We start from the raw sequence: 20,705 nt of genomic DNA on the forward strand, positions 1-20,705 counted from the left end.
TATCCCGATGGGCCAGTCCGGCCCTGCCAACCCACATGAGTCGCATGCCCTCACATATTGTTTTGCAAGTGTTGACATACGATGGTATGCAACTGTAGTCAAGTTGGATCAGTTAAGTTAACCCTTGCCTTTTGTTTGTGAGGGTATTGGACTGTGATTTTGAATGAAACAGCATGCTAGATAAATTGGACTTGTACATACATATACCTGCAAATTTTATATGATATACCTGGAAAATAATAAAATTCTAGCTAACAAAGTGTTAAGAAGACTGTAGGGCTTTTAGCTATTCCTGGCATTCGGTTTCAGAGCAGCATAAATATTTAAACACAAAATCTGGCATGTCTCTCATTTTTTACCTGACGGAGCTTTTGATGCAGTCTAACATGGGCTTAATGAAAATGCAATTTATATTTCACATGCTCATTTGAAATTGTCCAAAATAGAACAGTTATGGTAGATAAAATATGGTGCCAACATTTGGCCTCATATGTAAGGCAACCTTTTAGTAATTAGAAACTGTATAGGACAGTTTGCATGTTTATATAGGTGGCAAATATTTCATATAGCACAATTATGAATCTGAATTATGAAGGATTTTTGATAGGGTTTTTCTGAGTAGGTTTGGCCCTTTGTGAACAATTTTGGACTGGCCTGGGGAGGCAGAAATGCAGTGGGATCACGTAATGCGATGGTAGGTTACTGTGCCAGTATGTACAGTGAGAGTGGATGTACAAGTGTTTTGTGTGTGTTTGCATACATTTACATATACAGATCCATGACACACACATCTACGCAAATACTCACACACATACACATTCATACTCACATACACATTTGTATGTAAGCATTAATGTGTATATATGTGAGCGTTTGCATGGATCTGTATGTGTGTGTCAGCATCGATATGTCTATGTAAATGTGTGTGAGCATGAATGTGTAGGGTATAATTGTGTCAGCATGAATGTGTATGGTATAAGTTTGCATGAGCATGAATGTGTATGTGTGTGTATTTTTGTGCAAATGTGAGAGTCCATAAAGACATGGTTGGATGAATTTGGTGTGCAATAATTTGACTGGCCCGCAGAAAGCCCTAATCTCAACCCCATCAAACACCTTTGGGATGAACTGGAATATAGATTGATGAGCCAGGTCTTCTCGTCCAACATCCATGTCTGACCTCACAAATGCTCTACTGGATGAATGGGCAAAAATTCCCACAGAAACACTCCAAAATCTTGTGGAAAGCCCTCCCAGAAGAGTGGAAGCCGTTATACCTGCAAGGGGGGAACCAACTACATATTAATGTCTAATGTCCATGTTGGTGTAATGGTCAGGTCCATATAGTGTACGTAAGTGTGTGCATGTCTGTATGTGTGAGGTCCATAGCAGAAAGACGTTAATTGACCATAATGGGATCAATTAAGGAGTGAGAGGCATGATTGACAGTATTGACAGTATTGAGACATTTATATATAAAAAATAAGGATAGCATTTACTTAAATATAAAATTTAGTTAATAGACTAATATGTCTTTTTAAATCAGATTTTGTCTCCGATATTAGAACCTGGGTGACCAGATAGAATTATGTTTATCACAATTAGAATAGACAGCATAAAAGTATTTTTCCATTTTACATGTATGATCAGGATTTGATTGATAGCAGCTTTGCAATATATTTGGTTCCTCCAAATTGTACCATATTAAAAATATTTTTCAGTAAACCGGTTGTAAAAACTAAACCAACCATATGAATGGTAAAATTGTTTTTGCTTGTCAAACATGATCTTCTGATATTACTTTTACGGTATTCCTCTCAAATGGAGTTGGTCACTGAAATACATTTAGGCTTTCATTAACTAAAGCACATTTTCTTTTTAATGGAAGACAATCTCTAAAAGTAAGACCCCCACCCACACACGCGCTATTTTCCAAGAACGTTGGAACATCACTGTGAGCTCCTTGTTGGTACTTAGCATAACATGTAAGTAGCTGCCATACAGATGATCAGCCAGCCTGGAGTCTTTTGTATTCTGGTGGATAGCCAACACCGAGCTTGCTGCCAAGGAAAAGGGATTTATTACAGAATTAATGCTTCTCTTGCAGACATCTTTCAGTGATCTTACAGGGCCTTAACCATATAGGCATAATGTTTTACCACTACATAATTTTGCTTTTATTTTAATAGCAATCTTAGCTGGCAGGAGATTTAGCCCTCTGTTGTAGCACTGATATCCTAAGTCAGACTTAATGTCTGACCAGTGTGGTCTTGACTCATGGGGTCAATGGGTTCTCCAACTATGACAACAAAGGGGTCTATTCAGTAAAGTGAGAGTTGGTAGGAGAGTTGAACTCTACTCCTGTTGTAGAGATCTCACTGATTTTGCTATCCCTTATACAAGGCCAGACAAGCTCTTCCTGCATCAGAAGCTCACTGGGATTGGACCTTCATAAATCAATAAGTCAAGCTGTTGAAACCACAACTCTCCTGTAAACTTTCCTTTCTGTGAATAAACCCCAAAGCCTCCTGTCATAAAGAAAAGGATTGATACGGTTACCTTAATGTCTTGAATGCTAACTGGCTAACACAATTTCCGTTTCTATCGTGGAAACTGGGAAAATGCCAATTTGCCTGTTAGATGAAGAGTCCCTTAAATATCTTGGAATTTTGAGTCCAGTACTACACTAGCCCTACCACTTTCATAAACCTATTTCACGGTCCACTGCCCATACTATAAAATATGTCTTTCAGAACATATACTTTCAAGTAAGCACACATTGAAAATATCGATGAAAATATCCTTTTTAAATGCAGTGTTTTACAAAAGGTACTCGGGCATGAAAGGCAGCATTCCCTGCAGCACAAACTTAAGAAAAAAGAAGCTAATATTGAGTTCTAGGCTGCACTTCTCTGTTTTGTTAGATGTAGGTCACCACGTAAGTGGAGCGTATAAAACATCCATGAATCGGGGATTTCTAATTTCATCTCCCAAGGCTTGTGTTTGGAGCAACTAAATAATCGAGTCATGGTTATTCTATTTTTAGTACTACCGATTTGAGCAATTAACGTCAACATCAAGTCAAAAAATCTAAATTTTCTTGAAGTGTTCTATTTAAAAGCAGATTTGTTAAGTTATTATATGTTTAAAGGGACACTATAGTATCCCACGGTACCCTATGTCCTTTAATATGCATAACATTTTGGGAGAAGCTGCAGCTCTAGAGCTTCTGTGCACCTCATCCCCTTCTGTGGTCTAGATTTGTAGTCACTTCAGTGCCAATCATCGCCAGGAAAGTGCTGCCATTAAAACAATTGGTTCAGGCTGGGCACATGCATGTGAGAGGTCTTGTTGAAACCATTGGAACAGTCTTGGGAGTTGGAGCTGGCTGGTGGTGAGTATAGCATGTGTGCAGTGGGGAGCCGGATATGTGTTCAGCGGAATACATCTCCTGCAAGCCAAGCTGATTTGGGGCATATGGGTAAGCCTGTTCAATCAATGCATTTGTGAGGGGGGGTTAGGGGACAGTGAGTTATTTTATGCAAATTATGCCTGAGGTCTCACTTTAAATCGACATAGGCATGTGTATAGTATATTTTGCAACAGATTACTGGGTATATTGGAGGGGGCTGGGTACACTTGCAGGTTTAAGCAGGGAGATCCATCTTACTCCTATGAAAAAAGATTGGTATGCTAGTATCAATCATAATACTATTTAGGACTGCCTTCTAATTGCTAAAGACCTTTCCACAGAGAATTGACAACCTTGTGCATTTTAGCTCTATATGGATCATTTGATCCTTTGTTCAATATTATTAATTAAAACAATAACTCTTGTCTCCTTTTTACCTATAATTCTGCAATCTAGATTTGAAATGACTTTAACTGCAAGTGATTGTACTAACGTTTGGCTTAAATTGTTTTACTTTTTTTTTTTATTCTGCAAAACTTTCCTTTGGAATTTCTGTTGAACTGCACAACCTACAGGCAGCGCTGGTGGTGCACAGAACCAGGTCTTTTTACCAGTGTCCAGCCGTTTCAGTAGTGTTGTCTCTGGAGGGACCTAAAAGTCCTCTGTTTCACTGAAGTGCCCAGCACATACCTTCAATACACTGTACATTTATCAGCTGTGAAACACGTTAACTGGCTTCCCATGTGGTACAGAAATTGCAGGCTTGTCAGAAGACGGCTTTATTTTCATTGTATCAGCAAGTTCTGGGCTTTGCTGATACGTATATAGTAAATTAAGTATATGTCCCTGTGGTCAAAACACTCTGCAGATGGAAAAAGATTGGAAGTTGTTAGAAATTAATGGTCAACCATATTTTCATAATGCATATTGGAGTAATTTTTATAACTCTAAATCAAATTTCATGTAAGGCGTACTGTATTTAATGGTGTGATAGAATGAGCACTCATGTCTTATTTAACTCCGCCCCTGCTGCCTTTGCTGAAAGCAGGGAGCATTTCTATGTACACTTCTTGCACATGCTCAGTAGAATTCCCATGCCCCTCGATGGGAGCTGAGCTGCATTGGAAATCAGTAGGGGGAACATAGTTCATTGACTTCACTGGGAGTGTTATACAGCCAGGACTCTAATTTTCTCCAGCAACCAAAAAATGTTATTGAATGTAGTACATTTTGGAGCAGTTCTTTAGAAGTTCAAATTTTTTCCAACACATATGTATTTAAGAAGAATCTGTTTTTCTAGATGCATCCATTTTTAATCCCGGTCTTTTGTTCCATCTAGACGTTTGGTTGACCGTTTAGAAGACATGAGAAAGGCAGTGTCTGGTGACGGGGTCAATCGCTGTATCCTCTGTGGAGAACAGTTAGGGTTGCCAGGAGCTAAGTGTGTTGTTTGTGAAGACTGCAAAAAGGTAATTGCCACGATTAACATATTTAACCATATTTAAATCTTGAAGAAATCTCTATATCCAAAAAAAAAAACCCCATATGAATGTGATCTATGAAAATATTCTAAGTTAACTGGCACTAATGCTAACCAGGAGTACGAACACATATACCATTATCGTTATGGTGCACCGTAAATTCGCCAAGTATTTTGCAAGAGACAGTTTGAGTACAGGAGGTCTGTTCCGTCTTCTGTGTTTGGCTGATTCCTGATTGTGGTCAGTGTGGAGAGCCACAATTTCCCAGCAGCGGATGTGCATAGAATGTGAGGGGAGAGCGTTTAAAGTCGGAGGTGTTGATTGCTGCCACAGCGCCACCTTCTCATGAGCATGAAAGATAATTCGCTATTTACAACCACCCTAATAAATCATATGACACTTGACCTTCTAATAAACCATACATGATGTTAAATAGATTATGTGCATATGCCTCTGTTGATGAGGCTGTATGCAGATGCTCCAGTACAATTTGCAATCATTGTCCTTATAACAATATATTATGCTGTGATGCTTGTGTCTAATTACCAGACTAGAAATGATTATTTCCTTGTTTATTTAAGTTTATATAGGTATACCTTGATAATGGTGCCTTTTTACTTCATTCATTAGACTGCCTATGTGTTCTGATATTTAGGCTGTTTACTGTAAATATTATAATAGGAGGGATTATAGTTTATAAAATGTTTTTTTTTATTTTTCTAGAACGCTTGCACGAAATGTGGTGTGGAGACCAACAGTCGTCCTCATTCCATCTGGCTCTGCAAAATATGCAGCGAGCAGCGTGAGGTGAGTACTATCAGGAACTACTTGGGAACCTAGGAACAAAGAGAAGAATTTTCTAATTTTCTTAACCCCTTAATGACAAAGCCCGTACATGTACGGGCTCAAAATGCATTGTTTTCAATGGGTTTAGGGACCGCCCATTGTCCTTAAGGGGTTAAAAGCCTTAACATAAAATACATTGCTGTGAGGCAGGGGTACCAGGGAAGGGCCATCACTTGGGACAAGGGTGCAATTGCCCCAGGGCTTCTCTTGACCCCTGGTCTAATATTTGCCTGCTCTCCCTTTTATGATGACATAAACTGTATGTGTAGAGGTGGACACAGCTAAATAGCTGGATCAAACCTAGATTGTACACCTTGGATAAGATTTGGGTTATTTTTTTGAAAATCAGGATTATCTAGGTTTATTGTTAGGTCTTTTAGGCTAAAATGGTAGGTGAGACCCGGAGATGCTAGTGATTTCTCTTTGTGTTTGGGAAAACTTGTTGAATAATGCAAATATAGTTTGAATGTGCTTTTTTATTTTTAAGTATGTAAATAATCTAATCTATTTTTTTTTAAATATATTTCCTTTTGAAAATCGAGGTGTGGAAGAGATCTGGTGCTTGGTTCTTCAAGGGCTTACCGAAGCATGTCCTACCACAGCCAATGCCAGTATCCAAGCCCGAGAAACCTCCCAGCGAACTGGCTGAATCAGACATTTCAGCACCCGAGCAGAAACGCTACCCTCGCACTCAGAGCCGAGGTGATCAAATGTATTTATTTTTTAAAAGCCTACAGACTAACGGGCCAATGCATTTACATATATCAAATTAATTAGTACTAAGTATGTATGTGTGTGTATGTATATAAGTGTGTATATATACATACATAGGATTATGGATTATAATATGTCTTGGTTCAGCAAAAATACATTAAATGAACCTAAAATCAAAAATTCATCTTTTTAGTCTCTGATTTTATACCACCCTACTACCTGTCATGCATGATAGTTAAGAGTATAATATGGTTTAGAGATTGGCTAATGTCATTAGTGTATGGAATGTCAAGAAAATAAATTAAGACAAAAAAACCTAATCAAAATGATTATATATATATATATATCCTGCTATCTAAAGTAGAACAACATACACTACATGTGTGTCATACCTCCATTCTCTACGGTAATTACTTTGCAGCATAATTGTTGCGGTAATGCTATACCTAGATAAGAAACATTTGTAGTATTGGCTAAACAAATCGGTGCATATTAACTGGTTTCATTTATTACATGTTGATGTATATTAAGGTACTAATTTATGTTTATTTACATGTTGAAGCTGTAGCGGAGAGTAATGCACAACTGGATCAAGAATTGTATGGTAAGAGAAAAATGGAAATGGAACGTGTATATCAAAGGAAGAATAAAAAGCATGTTTTGTCATCTGTTGTAGAGAAATAATGAAGAAATTAGAATGCAAGACTTACAATTTTTGGCTCCCAATATTACTATGGTTACGTGATTTAAATATAATTTTACGGTGGACATGTAGAAAATTATAATGCATTTAAAACAGCAGCAAGTCTGTAAATAAATGAAAGGAGTTAGTCAGTTGCTAAGAACATTTTGTTCTCTACGAAGTTATCTTTTTCAAATTAACAAAGTATTATCACCTTTTGGGTTATTAAAATATGTGGGTTCTTATAAACTAATTCGCTGTTACTGCTTATTTTTTTAATAAAATCTGGAAACAAATACATACATATTAGCAGGGCATTCTGTTTTCAGAATAGTTGACCATTGTTTACAATTTTTGAAGGTATGAAATCACCTGTGAGCTCTATTAATTGGGCCCATGAAAATGTAAGGATTTCTGTAATTGTATGATAATAACATTAGTTCCAGAGAAAGCAGATTTCTTAGTAGTTTGGGAAATCTATTAGTAGACCAGCAGAGTTAACATACCTAGGAACTCTTCTTTATAGCCTAGAAGGCCCCGGCTATCATAGCTGATTATGAGCTTCTAGAGCAGTGCTGTGATCTCTGGCCATTGGGAATGTTTTCTTCTGCCCATGACCCTAACTCTTCTAGTGCCTGGATGCACCCCTACTGGAACTGTAAGTCAATCAACCCAGGAAGGTCTAGGTATGGTAATAAAACCAGGACAAACCTTTTGATTGTTTTAACATGCATTGCCCAAAATGAACCACTTTGTCCTAGAAGAGCCCAAATCTGTGTTAGTTAGGACCTGTCTCTCCTCATTAATCTGGACACTGTTATCATTTCCACCTGTAAGGTTTTCATCTTGGATAGAAGATTTTCATGGCAGCTTTGCTCTTCTATTTAGAATGTGCTCTTATCATACCACAATAAATTGATGTGTAAAATTGTAAATGAATGGCACAAGAGAACACACCTGTCTTCAATTAATTAAATGTGCCATGGAGCTTATTTTGATCAAAGGTTACATTAGTTAAAGATATTAACTTCACCGACTTAAACTGCTGATCGCTGGTTTATGATAACAGATGTAGGAGTGCAGACACTAGAGCCTCAATTTCACACATAATCCATGTCTTACAGGAATCTGGGCCCACTGTTCTGCAGACTTATTCTTGTTTAATGCAGGCTTTATTTATTGCGCAAATTAACTTTATTTAGCATGGCTGGTTACATGGAAATTTAAGTTTGACCACTCTTAGCCTTGCAATTTCTTCCTTGCAACAGAGCAAAGCACTGAGACGCAAGCAGCGAGGAAGCCCTGTTTTCCACAATGTCCCTTTCCTACGCTGATACAGAAGGCCAGCATAAATGCGCTAAAGGCTCATAGCACAAAATGTGATGGACATTGTTTTTCTTTCTTAGGGACAGTTGGGCTCAGTAGATCAAGCCCTACTCTACATGTATGTTTTCTCAAGCTTCTCATTGGTAGCCCCAGAGTTACCAGTAACATGTCTGTACAAATATTAATCGTAAGCATTTATGTTAAGTGGTAGAGTGTGACATTTCTATCATCAAAGTCATAGAAAAAGGTTCTAACACAGTGTGACATTTTCTATCATCAAAGTCATAGAAAAAGGTTCTAACACTTGCATGGGGAAATTTGCTAGCGACCATGATGAAAGGGACATCCTAGTTAGGCAAATTACCTGTGTCAAGGCTCGTGAAAATCATATGTCTAAACATAATTGTGGCTTCTGCAGTTTTATTGTAGTGTTAATTGAGAGTAACGTTCCAAGCATGGGGGTAATAACATAACTTAATATTCCAAAGAAGGCCCCGGTGTTCAAACAGAGGTTTTTTTACCTCTACAGATCTCCTTTCTTTTAAATGCTGACCACTTCTAGCACAGAAATATTTATTTATCAGTAAATTCTGTAGAATGTTTTAACCTTTGATTTCTACTCATCCTTGGGAACTGGTTTGTGAAACTCTGTCTGTAATTGTATGTCTTCCCAAAACTATAATTCATACTATATTTATAATTTAACATAATTTAGGTCACCTATTATTTTTTTACTTTAACTTCTTGAATAGTCAATTTTATTTCATGTTGTTAGTTTTCCATACATATAGTACACCTTTGCATTCCAGTACCTTGCCAGTTTAATATTCCGTAGTTGTGTTGTTATAAATAGTCTAAATCCTTGCTTAATAGGTTACTTTTGAATATGCCATTTTTTTGGCATGGCCATGTGTAGCTTAATACCTTCAAATAAAATAAAACCTTTTTATAACCTTCGTCCTTATCTATTTGATATATTATCAGCTTGGAGGCAAAACAGCTAATCTTCAGTAACAAACACAACTGGAAATCTAAATTTAAAACTGGGAACCACACACGTAGCCTAGAGAACTTTTATCGAAAAGCATTCTTGTCTACTTTTCTTGTTCCAGAGATAAGCTATTAAAATTTTGCTTTGAGTAGAAGATCCTTAACAACTTCAGTCTAGCTGAACAACCACAACCTAGGTTGGCTCTTGGCTGCTGAGGCCCAGGAACAGAGAATTGTTCAATTACATTTGATGCAGCACCCCATTTTTTCTCCTAGACAATCTCCAGCTTAATCCATTTTGGCTTTATTTTTGTTGAATAAATCATGACACAATGTCATATGTCACGTGTTGTTGTTTATCTGAGGTTGCATTTACCTTATTTTTAGACCTACTAAAGAACAGATGATTGCTATTGTGTCCTGATGTGTTTAAGAATTATGAGGGGATGTACTTTATTTTTCACACAACTGTATATGTGTCAATTCTGCATACTGAAGTGTTCTTTTCATCTTAAGAAATGTTCTTTTCATGTTGTGATCAAGTATGTCAAAGCTGTAATCATCATAAGACAAACACTTATGCTTCCAGGCACCGAATCAACTGCTGCTACTACTGGAAGAGGAAATTATCCTGCTTCTGCCCGTAAGCAAACCGAGTCAAGAATGGTTTCTAGTGGAGGGGAACACACTGGTGGAGACCAAGAAAGCCGAAACTATTCTTACAGCGGAGCAGACACTGAGACCAACAGAAGTCCTGGAGGTTTGCAAACATATGTCTATTATGGGGTTGGGAAGCATTATTTTTGTAACTGAAAAGATATTTTTGCAGTGAAAAGAAAGCTGTAATACACATTGCTAAAGGCAGCAGGTTTACTTGTTAGTTACCTTAAAGATAGCCCAACTTTTTGCCTGAGCTAAATATCCAGCATATTATGTGGGGGGAAAAAGGTGGTTTGTGTAATACAACATGAACTTTTGACTCATAGCATTTGCATTTTGTGAAAAAATGTTGCATATCTCCAAGCTAGCTTAATTCAAGCATGTCAGATCATGTATTTGATGAATGTGTGTATCATAATTACATTGCTCAGAATCGCAAGTGTAATTCTTCTTATATTGACTGATTATCTCTATCATTTGTTAAGTGTCTGTTTATGAATGTATTATCGTAGAGCTGCAGTGTATCAGAACAGTCTACAGTCTTCATTCAGATTTGGGCCTCCTATAAGTCGATAAACATATTGGAGGTTCCAGTTTAGTGCATAAAACCTAAAGGCTTAAGCAATCCATCACAAAGATTGTGTTGTTGTGGCATTGGGATGATTGTGATATAGAAACATAAAAGACCAACCTTATACACAACCAACTCACTCCATATTACTCTGTAATTTATACTTAATGCAATGGCATGGGTCATTTCGTCTGACCTCAATGCACCTACAAGTCACAGTCAATGGAATTAACCGTATACTACACCCTTGTAAGCTTCAATTCTACCTTAGTGATCCAGGCTCAATATATGATCAAACTGAAGCATACAATCTAGTTCTTGACAGAATTAAGGAAAACATGTTGAGGTCTTAGAAAGGTTAACTTCATTATTTCAGATTTTATTGTTCTGATTTCATGACCGTAAGCAATGTACATGTTGTGCAGCCAAGCACAGTAAATTATCTAGATCTGTAACGGAGAAAAACCTTCTCCAATCCGTTAATTCAGGCAGTTTTACAAGAAAATATTACTCCCTCTTCCCTGGTAAGGCTGGTATTTTTTTAGATGTCATATACAATACACACAGTCCTGACATTTCCACACAATCCTGACATACAAGCAAATATTGCATGCAAAAGAGAACAGGTCACAGTCATAGTCCTATGAACAAATTAAAGGAAAAACATTAGAATTAAATTCAGTAACTGTGGAGTAATTCATCACCCCGAGATAACATTCCCACTAATTCATATTCTACATATTGTATCATAGGTTTCACCAATAATGCACCATAGTTTAACAGATTTTGACCTCCGGTAGGTCAATGGGTGGCACTTGTGACTCCTTATGATTAAAACTCCTTATTAGAATATTTACAATGCGTAAACAGGACATGTATGAAGGTAGTTGGGATGTTCTGTCAATAATCGATACCCACCAACAACCTACTTACCCAAGTAACCACGCTGACTGGACCCACGCTGACTGTCCCCAGAGGCCGCCGCGCCTGGGACAACTGATGTGTTTCCAGGAGAAACCTCTTTTCCCTGCAGATGTCCCTTCCCCACCCCCACCTGAGCTGCCATGGCAGCTAATTGCTGCGCTGCATGTCTTGGCAGTGCCAAAAGGTCTGCAATTGCCCCCCCGGCCCCTTCTTTTTCACATATCTTGGAACTTGTATGAATACTGAACCTGTGGAGGCCCACTATTCGCCAAACCCGCCAAGACCTGTGAAGTAGAAATATATGCTGCGGTGAAGTTACCCCAGGCATGGTGGCATGTCAAGAGGAGTTGCTGGATCCTGGTGTAATGTCCCATGATGGCAAACAACGTCAATGGTTATGGCAGAGGACCCAGCCTGTATGGAGAAAAGTGGTGAGAAATTAGGGCCCCAACATAGCCAGGGGTACCCCAGACAGGGAGTGATGATCTGTTCAGCCACCCGCCTGGTGCCACGAACCTAGGGACAAGCGGAGTGGTAATGGCCACCTCGCCTAAGGGGCTGATATGTCATTGTCTTTGGACGCTCTCTTGCCCCTAGCAGGTAAACGGTCCAACGTTGCTGCCCTACTGGGTCTTCTCACTCATCTTATTGGCCTAGTAGCTTCTCCTGCTCTCCGTCTGCGCCTCCTAGCTGATCTCCGGAGGCCTACTGAGCCTATGCTCCCACATCTTCCCATGCGAATTTCAGCATCTGCTGGATGGTTCTGTGTGGCCTGCCGCTGCCGAGGTCATGGGTCGCGCAGCCAGCTGAGTGGTCTTGCAAGACTCAAGTGACCACTCCATGCCACACCAGTGCAATTTTGTTGGAGCCGGGGATGTAGCTTGCCACCTCTCGGGACTCCTGTGGTTCTGCATCAGGGCTCCAAAGGACACTCCGAATGAGCAGGAGGGTGGGCGTGCCTGCGGACTGGCACACGAGCGCCAGATGGGGCCTCTGCTGCCCCACCAGACCCTGAAGGCCCCCAGACACTGCAGCCTGGGGGCAAAAACATGCTTGTATATGGCTCTGCCGCTGTCACCCTCTGCAGCAGCCCTGAGAGCAGCAATGACATCCTTCAGCTCCATGTTCTCAGGCCATATCTACAGCTCAGAAGTATCAGGTAAGGAATAATTGGTAGTTGTTACAAATGGCACTTACCAGGGACACCAAAAGGGCACCCACCCAACTCATACATGTGCACTGTCCGTTAAGTAAGTGCATTACAATTATTGCTGGAATTCTGTGTGTAGCTGTTGAATGAGGACTGAGCAGTTGGCATGTTAATTATAAACTGTATGATTGCTTTGTATGGTCCCTTGCCATAACAGAACAGATGATTCTTGTCTGTACAATGATTATTTGTATTTATTTATTTATTTTAAGACTAACGCTCAGTCTGGAAAGTCATCTTTCTTGAATAAGATATTGTTAAATTAATGTAGTTTAAGGGGCTTTGAACATAAATTTAAAACTATTGCTCTTGTCAAATGCAAGTTATCATATTGAGATATAATATAAATGGCACACAACATCAGAATGAACAACATGAATAATGTACACTCACCATGGGAGCATTTTACCAAATTAATGGATTACATTTTTTAATGCCTTCAAGAAATCCTACTTATTTTATTTCAATACGATACACAATGACAGCTCTCTCTCCCAGGCGGTGATAGTGACTGGAGGCTTAGCTCAGTGTGTTTTAGGCTGACAGGTTTGTAACTCCCAGGCATTTACAGTAGAAATCTTCCCACACACTATGTGAAAGTGTAAAAAGAGTCTTTAAAATAAGTTAGGCACACGGGTGGGTTGGATTGCTGTAACCTCCACCCCCTCCTTTAGGAGCACCTACCTGATATTGATGTACCAAACCATTAATCCTGGAATTTAAAATTAGCTTTCATGAAACCTTCAGAAAAAATATCTTTTTAGTCATTATATATTATAAAAAATTCTAATTATTCTGCCTCTAATATATTTATATTCAAATACTTGTTTAACTGGATCTCAAATTTATGTCTGTTTAGCTGTTGAACTGCAACCCCATTAAACATTTTCTCGAATTGTACAAAAGTACAGCCCTGATGAATAACATTAAGGAGCAATATACAGTCACAGTTCTCTTAGTTAATGGTTCGTCTTTAACCTCTAACCATGCATGCCATTCATTTGTTTTATATGCCTTAGATTTAAAAAATCTTTTACTCATCCAAAAAAGCTAATGAAAAAAACCTGCTAAATAGATTCCACTGTTTGTCCTGAGTTTAGAAAAAAAACCTTTTTTTCTGCAAGTTATTGGCATACCTGGGAACTTCTGAGTACCCAGAGCCTTCCCTTGCGGGACGCAGCCAGGACTGCCCACTGACGCCCCCCTTTAAATGGAAAATAGGCGGGGAGTGGGGTGTGTCAATGCCTGCTCCGGCGACCCGGAGGATTCGGGTGTTGACGCGGAGAGCCGCAGAAGCGATGCTTCACCCAGAGATCTCTGGATCAAACTCGGAGAGTTCCCAGGCAATAAGTACAAGTAGCGTTTTGCTATTTCAGAACCATTTTTTTTCCAAAACTGGTCATTCTACATCATGTGCTATTTCGGGTATCTTTGAAGCCGGCCAATGAAACTTACCCCATCAAACCATATATTTTGGAAAACTAGACACCCCAAGGTATTTCAAATGCTGACCCTTTCCATGCATGAGATTCTACCACCAGCCTTTGCCAATGTTTGTGGTAGTATTTTTTTTTTCTCCCCCACACAAATTGTATTTCAGTTAGTAATTTATAGCTCCTGGCATACGTCACTGTCACACAACACCCTAATATGTGTTCAGCAACATCTCCCAAGTACAGGGATACCCCCCCATGCATGGCTTAGTCAGGTTGCCACATTTGGGAAGTGCACATTTTTCAGCTTGAAACTTTAACATCTGGTCCTACTCCCCTCATGTGCTAAGTGAGCCATCTTTGAAGCCAGTTAATTAAATTTACCCCATCAAACCATATATTTTTGAAAACTAGACAACCCGGGGTATTTCAAATGGTGGTATTTTAAACCTTTCCATGCACTAATTTTACCACCAACCTTTGCCAAAATTTGTGGTAGTCATTTATTTATTTTGTATCACATAAATTGTACTTCAGGTATATGTCACTGTAACACAACACCCCAATATGTGTTCAGCAACATGTCTTGATTACAGTGATACCACCCATGCATGCAATTGTTTTTTGGGGGCTAAATTTGCTTTTTTCCCCCATTTTGGTCAGTCTGTGCCTATCTTTGAACCCAGCCACTCCAATTTACCCCACCAAACCATTTTTTTTTAAATAGACACCCTTGGGTATTTGAAATGCATTTATTTTAACTCTTTCCATGTTAGGATTTTTAGGAACATACAGTGCTAATTTAAAACAGAATTGAAAGCTGAGCTCCATTGACTTGCATGGTTGAATGCAGTACCTGTATTCAACCTTGAAGGGGAGCCAGAGTTCTCAGGAGGGTCTTCATGTGCTGACATTTCCAGGGATACATAATGTCTGGGAACGGAGTACTTGGCCAGGGACTGTCCCTAGAAACAAGGACTTCTGGACACCTTATTGTATATACTCAACAACACTTTTCTTTCTTTTACCAATGTGCAGAAATCCGATAAGCTGTCATGTGACATCCTTTTGTCACATAAAAATGACATTTTTGTGCAAAGTCCATTAGCAGACTCACACAGCTTTGGATTCTCTGCTTATCCCCGAGGTACTAGTTGTGACTGGTAAAATGGTATAGATTTCTCACTGTCTCTTCATTGTTCCACAGAATGACAATGTCCCCAAGGCCATAGTATATTCTTAAATTGAGAATTGATGAATGACATCTCCTAGAGCAGGTGCTATATCGGGTTTTGTGGGTTAATTGACAAACTTGCAGCCAAATTTTAAAGTGAGTAAACAAAAAGTCCTTGGTAAGATTCCAGCCTGTTTCTTTCTTACCGTCTGTTAATCACACAGCTGGCTGCCATGTACCACATCAAGGACTATTTAGTGAATGGGGAAAAATACATTGTTGATTGGAGAACTTGATTGGCTCTATGTATGAATGCAAATTCTGCAATTGGCTGATTCTGCCATTGTTATATCTGATTACAAGCATCTTTTCCAGAAAAATAAAGACGTTCATTACAATCTGCATTGAAATCAGGCTAAATGTCTGAACAGGAATAGCTGTAAATATATTTTGGAGTGGGAAAGATGAGGTACAATATATGCCCAAATCCTTTACGTCATTCTCTAAAATATGCGAAGTTGATGAAAAACATGCAAAGCTTGTATACTGTAGTAGCAGACTTGCAAACTAATGCAGCAATGAAGCTGTATTTAAATACATTTTCTTATTTTGGTAGTTAATGTGAAATCAGGACCATCTTATATCATAGAGGACGCAACTCAGTGAATGCAGATCTCTTCTTTCTCTTGATCAGAGCATTTTCTTGCACTTTTGCATGCAGCGAGTGTGGTTTAGATGACTAGATGACTCTCCCTATTCGTATTATCACAATAAATCTCCTACCTCCTCCGCTCGATAATTGGTTGTAATCGCTGGTATACACCAGGTATCAGAAAGAAAGAGAGTGTGCACAGCAGACGTGATATAAGACATCATCTTGTTAAAATAGTATTAGCAGACCACAAATGTAGCCATTATAAAGTGGCAGTCACCTGACGTGTTTCGTCATTCTGTCTTAGATGTAGGTCTACGTCAGGTGAGTGCCGCTTCTTGATGAGTTTGATGTACTACAGCTACATTTGTGATCAAATCTGCTAATACTATTTAAGAAGATGAAATTGTAATAATTACGTAGGAGACGATCTTGTAAAGCTAACTAGGCCAAGCCACAGAAGACTAAACTCAGAATACACTGGAGGCGGGAAATCAGAAGGAGACGTAGTCAGGCAAGCTGGGTCAGAACCAGAAGGACAATGTCAAAGTCAAATTAGAATCCAGGGTTAAATATCATAGTTCAAGCAGGAGTGAAAAACACAGTCTACACCAACCAAGGTTAGTGAAAGAATGAAGGTCCTGAGCTACTATAGGCAGTCTGGAGCAAAAAAAGGTAATTGGGGTCACCAGAGGTCATATATGCGTGTCACGAGACACCATACTAAAACATAGACATCATTCGGCCCATCTAGTCTTTCTGTGGAAACCTCAAACATTTGTTGATCCCTGGCCTTGCCTTATATGCAGGATAGGCTTATGTCTTATGCACATTTCAACCTACAGTATTATCCTACACCACTTCTGCTGGGAGTCTGTTTCAATTTTTTACCCCCCTCTCAGAGAAGGAAAACTTTGGTACTTGTTGTATCACTTTATGTATTTTCCTAATAAATAATCATGTATATAATTATAATCTTAATTTAGATAGTGCCCCAAAACTGTGGAGAATTTATATAACCCATTGCTGGATCAAGACTCTTTTGGGTACCCAGGGAGCATGCATTTTGGCAGGGCCTGCTGATGTCTTTTGGTGGTCCGGAACACACACCATTTCTGGAGGGGAAATGGCCAGGGAGCAGGGTGGCAGTGACCTGGAGAAGTGGCGCCACTCCTTTATCCTGCCATATACTTTAATACTAAGGAATGTACAGACAGCCCAGCTTATGAACCATTACATTATCACACATTACCTTTTAGCATAAGGCTGTGATTAGCCAGGTAGGCTATAACGTGATGCCCATGTGTTTAGTTCAATAGTTCTGCTGCAATTCAATTTTATTAACACTCCCTGCCACCCATTTAGTTAATTGGTTATTGGGATTAAAGGAAGCTTCTGCAAAACTTAAATCAAACCGGTCTATTAAACTAATTATCAAGAGTACCACAGGAACACACAGATGTTTGCAACCCAATTTAAAAAGGGAAGTTAAAATAATTTTTTTCCTCTGGAAACTTAATTCTAGGGTATTTGTGGTTTAGTACATTGGAATATACAAAGAAGATTTGCATCATTATATAGTGTCTGCTAACATGTGGACCAAATACATGGGAATTATTTATTTATGCTTCTACAAATGCTAGTAAGTTACCATGAAACGTAATTTTTTTCAGCACAATGCATATGATGATTTTTTTTAACTGAATGATGCTTAATAAGGAAAGCACATTAAATATGCAATAATGGACACCACAAAATATGTCCTTTAAGGGAAAACAGTACTTGTTGGACACTTATTATCACACACGGTGAGCAATTAGTGGCAAGTAATCCATGTTCAAAATTGTTAGGTGTGAAATGCACATATAACACAAATTTGGAATCGCTAAGAATGTTACTATAAAATGTTGATTGAATTGCTAATTATCTATTGGATAAAAATCTGTTTTAAAAAAAAACCCAGTGCAATAACTTGTATTCATTAAAATGCATATGTGCCCTCCAGGTTTTAAATGGTTAAAGCAGATGTTCTGAACTGAAAAGTGTTTTGCTTACAAATGAGTTTGAAGTAATTTTATGAGCCAGAATTACAAGTAATTATTTTCTGGTTCCAGACCGCCAATGGCACATTATAAATATCTCCAAGCAATTTCAAGACAATCAGTAAAGGCTCTGTCCCCATTGCCGCATTTACAGAGCGGTATCTTAGCAGATGCAGTTAGGATTATTAACATTAACCCTCAAGTAGACCAAGAACTTTATACTTTATAAAGTAAACTGCCAGTGTGTTAACATTGTGTACTGAAGGTATTGAAAGTACTTTGTTACGCTCTTATCATGTATGTTTATTTGATGCCTGCCTGCTTTGTGAATTTAAAAGCAGATAAGCTGCATTCATTATTTTGAATCATTGTAGAATTTTTTTAATGTAATTTTTAAGATTTATGAAAGAATCTAGAGATTGATGTGCTCAGCCATGTAATAGTGGGCACTTGCCCTGGATTTGCCCCATGTAATTACTTGATTATTTCCATTACAGCTTTTGATTTATACCCTTTTAAACCAGTGTCCATTTCAGTGTCCTATATATATTGCTACTAGCCATGTTTTATTTGTGACTGCAAGAGAGAATAATACAATGAAGAAAAGATCTAAAAATGTTCATCAAATCACTTCACAATCAATCAGAATTAGAAAAGTTAAACTTTTCAAATAGATTAGCATCGATGTTTTTTGGATTCATAGCTATTAAATAACATTATACTGTGCCCCTTAGCATGAAAAAAAATACTGCTGAAATAATTTCTTTGACTTTACAATGTAAATTAAGTTAATTGGTTTTAATTTTTTTTTAAAGGTGTAAGACGTACCAACCCTTCCCAAGGTGCCAGAGCTGCTCCTCCTGCTAATCAAAGCACCAACATACAGCCTGCTCAACAAGGTTTGTTGTTATTATTACTACCAGAAACCAGTAAGCTGTGCGATAGTTTTCTGCTGTAGTAAATGGTACTGTAGTATTTGTCAGCTTAATTATTTTACCAGTCATATGTTATTTCTTCTAGCTCCTCAAGTAGGGGGCAGATCAGCACCAAGGCCAGCTCCAGCCAGCAGATTTTCTGAAGCCCAAGGTAACGAGCTTATGGTGTAACCGAGTGATCTGTGTTTCTGTGTGGACAGTATGGGATTCATATTTACCAAACGGTGTTTGAGGTTTACTCCCTAATGTGTGAGTTGCAAGAAGCATTTGCAGTGGAGTTTTGTTTCTTTGGGGTTCCTCATGCAAGTTTCTCAGGAGAATGCATAGTCCAGCCACTAAGGTGTCTTTCAGCAAATATGTCAATAGTTCTATTGAGACCCCTGCCTGAGGCATAGGAAGTACATTTGTAGAGGTTGCATTATAATTTTTCTTCTTGTTTAACCCGAACAAGGTATTTTTGGGCTGGCTCTCAGATAATTAACCACTCAGTTTACTTAGGTAAGCTCATTTAAATGTATAGACTGTTGCCCATGAAGAAACAAATGATTCTATTATCTTCCGTTTTGGAGAACTTATTATTATTTGCATTATTGTAAGGTGACTTACATCATTGTTTCTACTCCCCATAGGCAATTCCCCTCCGCCTGCAGCTCAGACTGAATCGGCCTATGCACCTCCAGCCCCTAGAGAGGAAAGAGCAGGGGGTTTCACTGTACAGGGGGTGAGGGAGGATAGACCTCTCCGGCAGACTGCATCATACAGTTCAGTGACGCCAACGGCCACAGCAGCTCCTCCACGGCAGCCACAACCACAAGAGGAGGAGGAGGAGGATGCCAATAGCTATGACTCTGATGAAGCAAGTAAGCAACAAGACATGGGCGACCCTTTTTCTACTGAAAGATGTAACACAATGGTTTGTTTTCCATCTACAAGAAAGAGTGTCTGTTAAGCAGTGGAGCTTCGTGTATTTTAATCCCTTTGTGACAGAATGCAACTGAGCATTCCTTTAGCGACATAGGACATACTATTACGCCCTTTGTTAGCTTGCATCTGCAGAGATATATTCCTACCTAACGATGAAGATTGATAATAGGTCATAAAATGTGTAGTTATTTTTTAAGAAGAGTTCACCTTGGTTGATGCTGGGCTCAGATAGTTCTGTTGGTAAAAGGTATGACTGGGCTGGGGAGTTCACTACGGGGCTGCCCCATGCCTCATTTGCATTGAAGATGTATGTTTGTGTCCCGTGGCATACAATACAATTGAGAACACAAGGATACAACTTAATAAGGTCACTACTGCACACCAGAAAAGGGTACATTTTGCTTAATTTATTTGTAATATATTTTTTTGAGATGATTGGGCGACTCCAGTCTCCAGCTTCTGCTAAAACAAAAATATGCAGAAAGAGTTGCTGAACACGTGTGAAAATATATTCCAGATGTTGGCAACAAGTTTCAGAAAGCCTTGACATACTGTTATGTGTTTCTTTTAAAGCCATTTCCACCTCCAGCCATATGTACCAAGTCGTATTTCCATCACATTTCAAAAACGTAGTACAAAACCACTGACTTGATTATACTTAAAAATGGTGTTTACAGAACCTGGAAACTGAGTAATCTACATTTGAAGAAAATTGACTTTTTCTAGGCT

At 38.7% G+C, this 20,705-nt stretch overlaps 1 protein-coding gene across 1 annotated transcript in view; it reads left to right on the top strand.

The window, feature by feature from the left end:
- Positions 1-20,705, top strand: part of RPH3A (rabphilin 3A) — a 78,279-nt gene that overhangs the window by 47,520 nt on the left and 10,054 nt on the right. Inside the window, exons 5-12 of the mRNA XM_053473193.1 lie at positions 4,752-4,881; positions 5,617-5,700; positions 6,282-6,441; positions 7,016-7,057; positions 10,041-10,211; positions 18,933-19,016; positions 19,138-19,203; positions 19,682-19,912. Of these exons, the coding sequence (XP_053329168.1) occupies positions 4,752-4,881; positions 5,617-5,700; positions 6,282-6,441; positions 7,016-7,057; positions 10,041-10,211; positions 18,933-19,016; positions 19,138-19,203; positions 19,682-19,912 (968 nt within the window). The remainder of the gene's footprint in view (positions 1-4,751; positions 4,882-5,616; positions 5,701-6,281; positions 6,442-7,015; positions 7,058-10,040; positions 10,212-18,932; positions 19,017-19,137; positions 19,204-19,681; positions 19,913-20,705) is intronic.

This window comes from Spea bombifrons, chromosome 1 (assembly GCF_027358695.1).
Source record: "Spea bombifrons isolate aSpeBom1 chromosome 1, aSpeBom1.2.pri, whole genome shotgun sequence".
Classification (NCBI taxonomy): Eukaryota; Metazoa; Chordata; class Amphibia; order Anura; family Pelobatidae; genus Spea; species Spea bombifrons.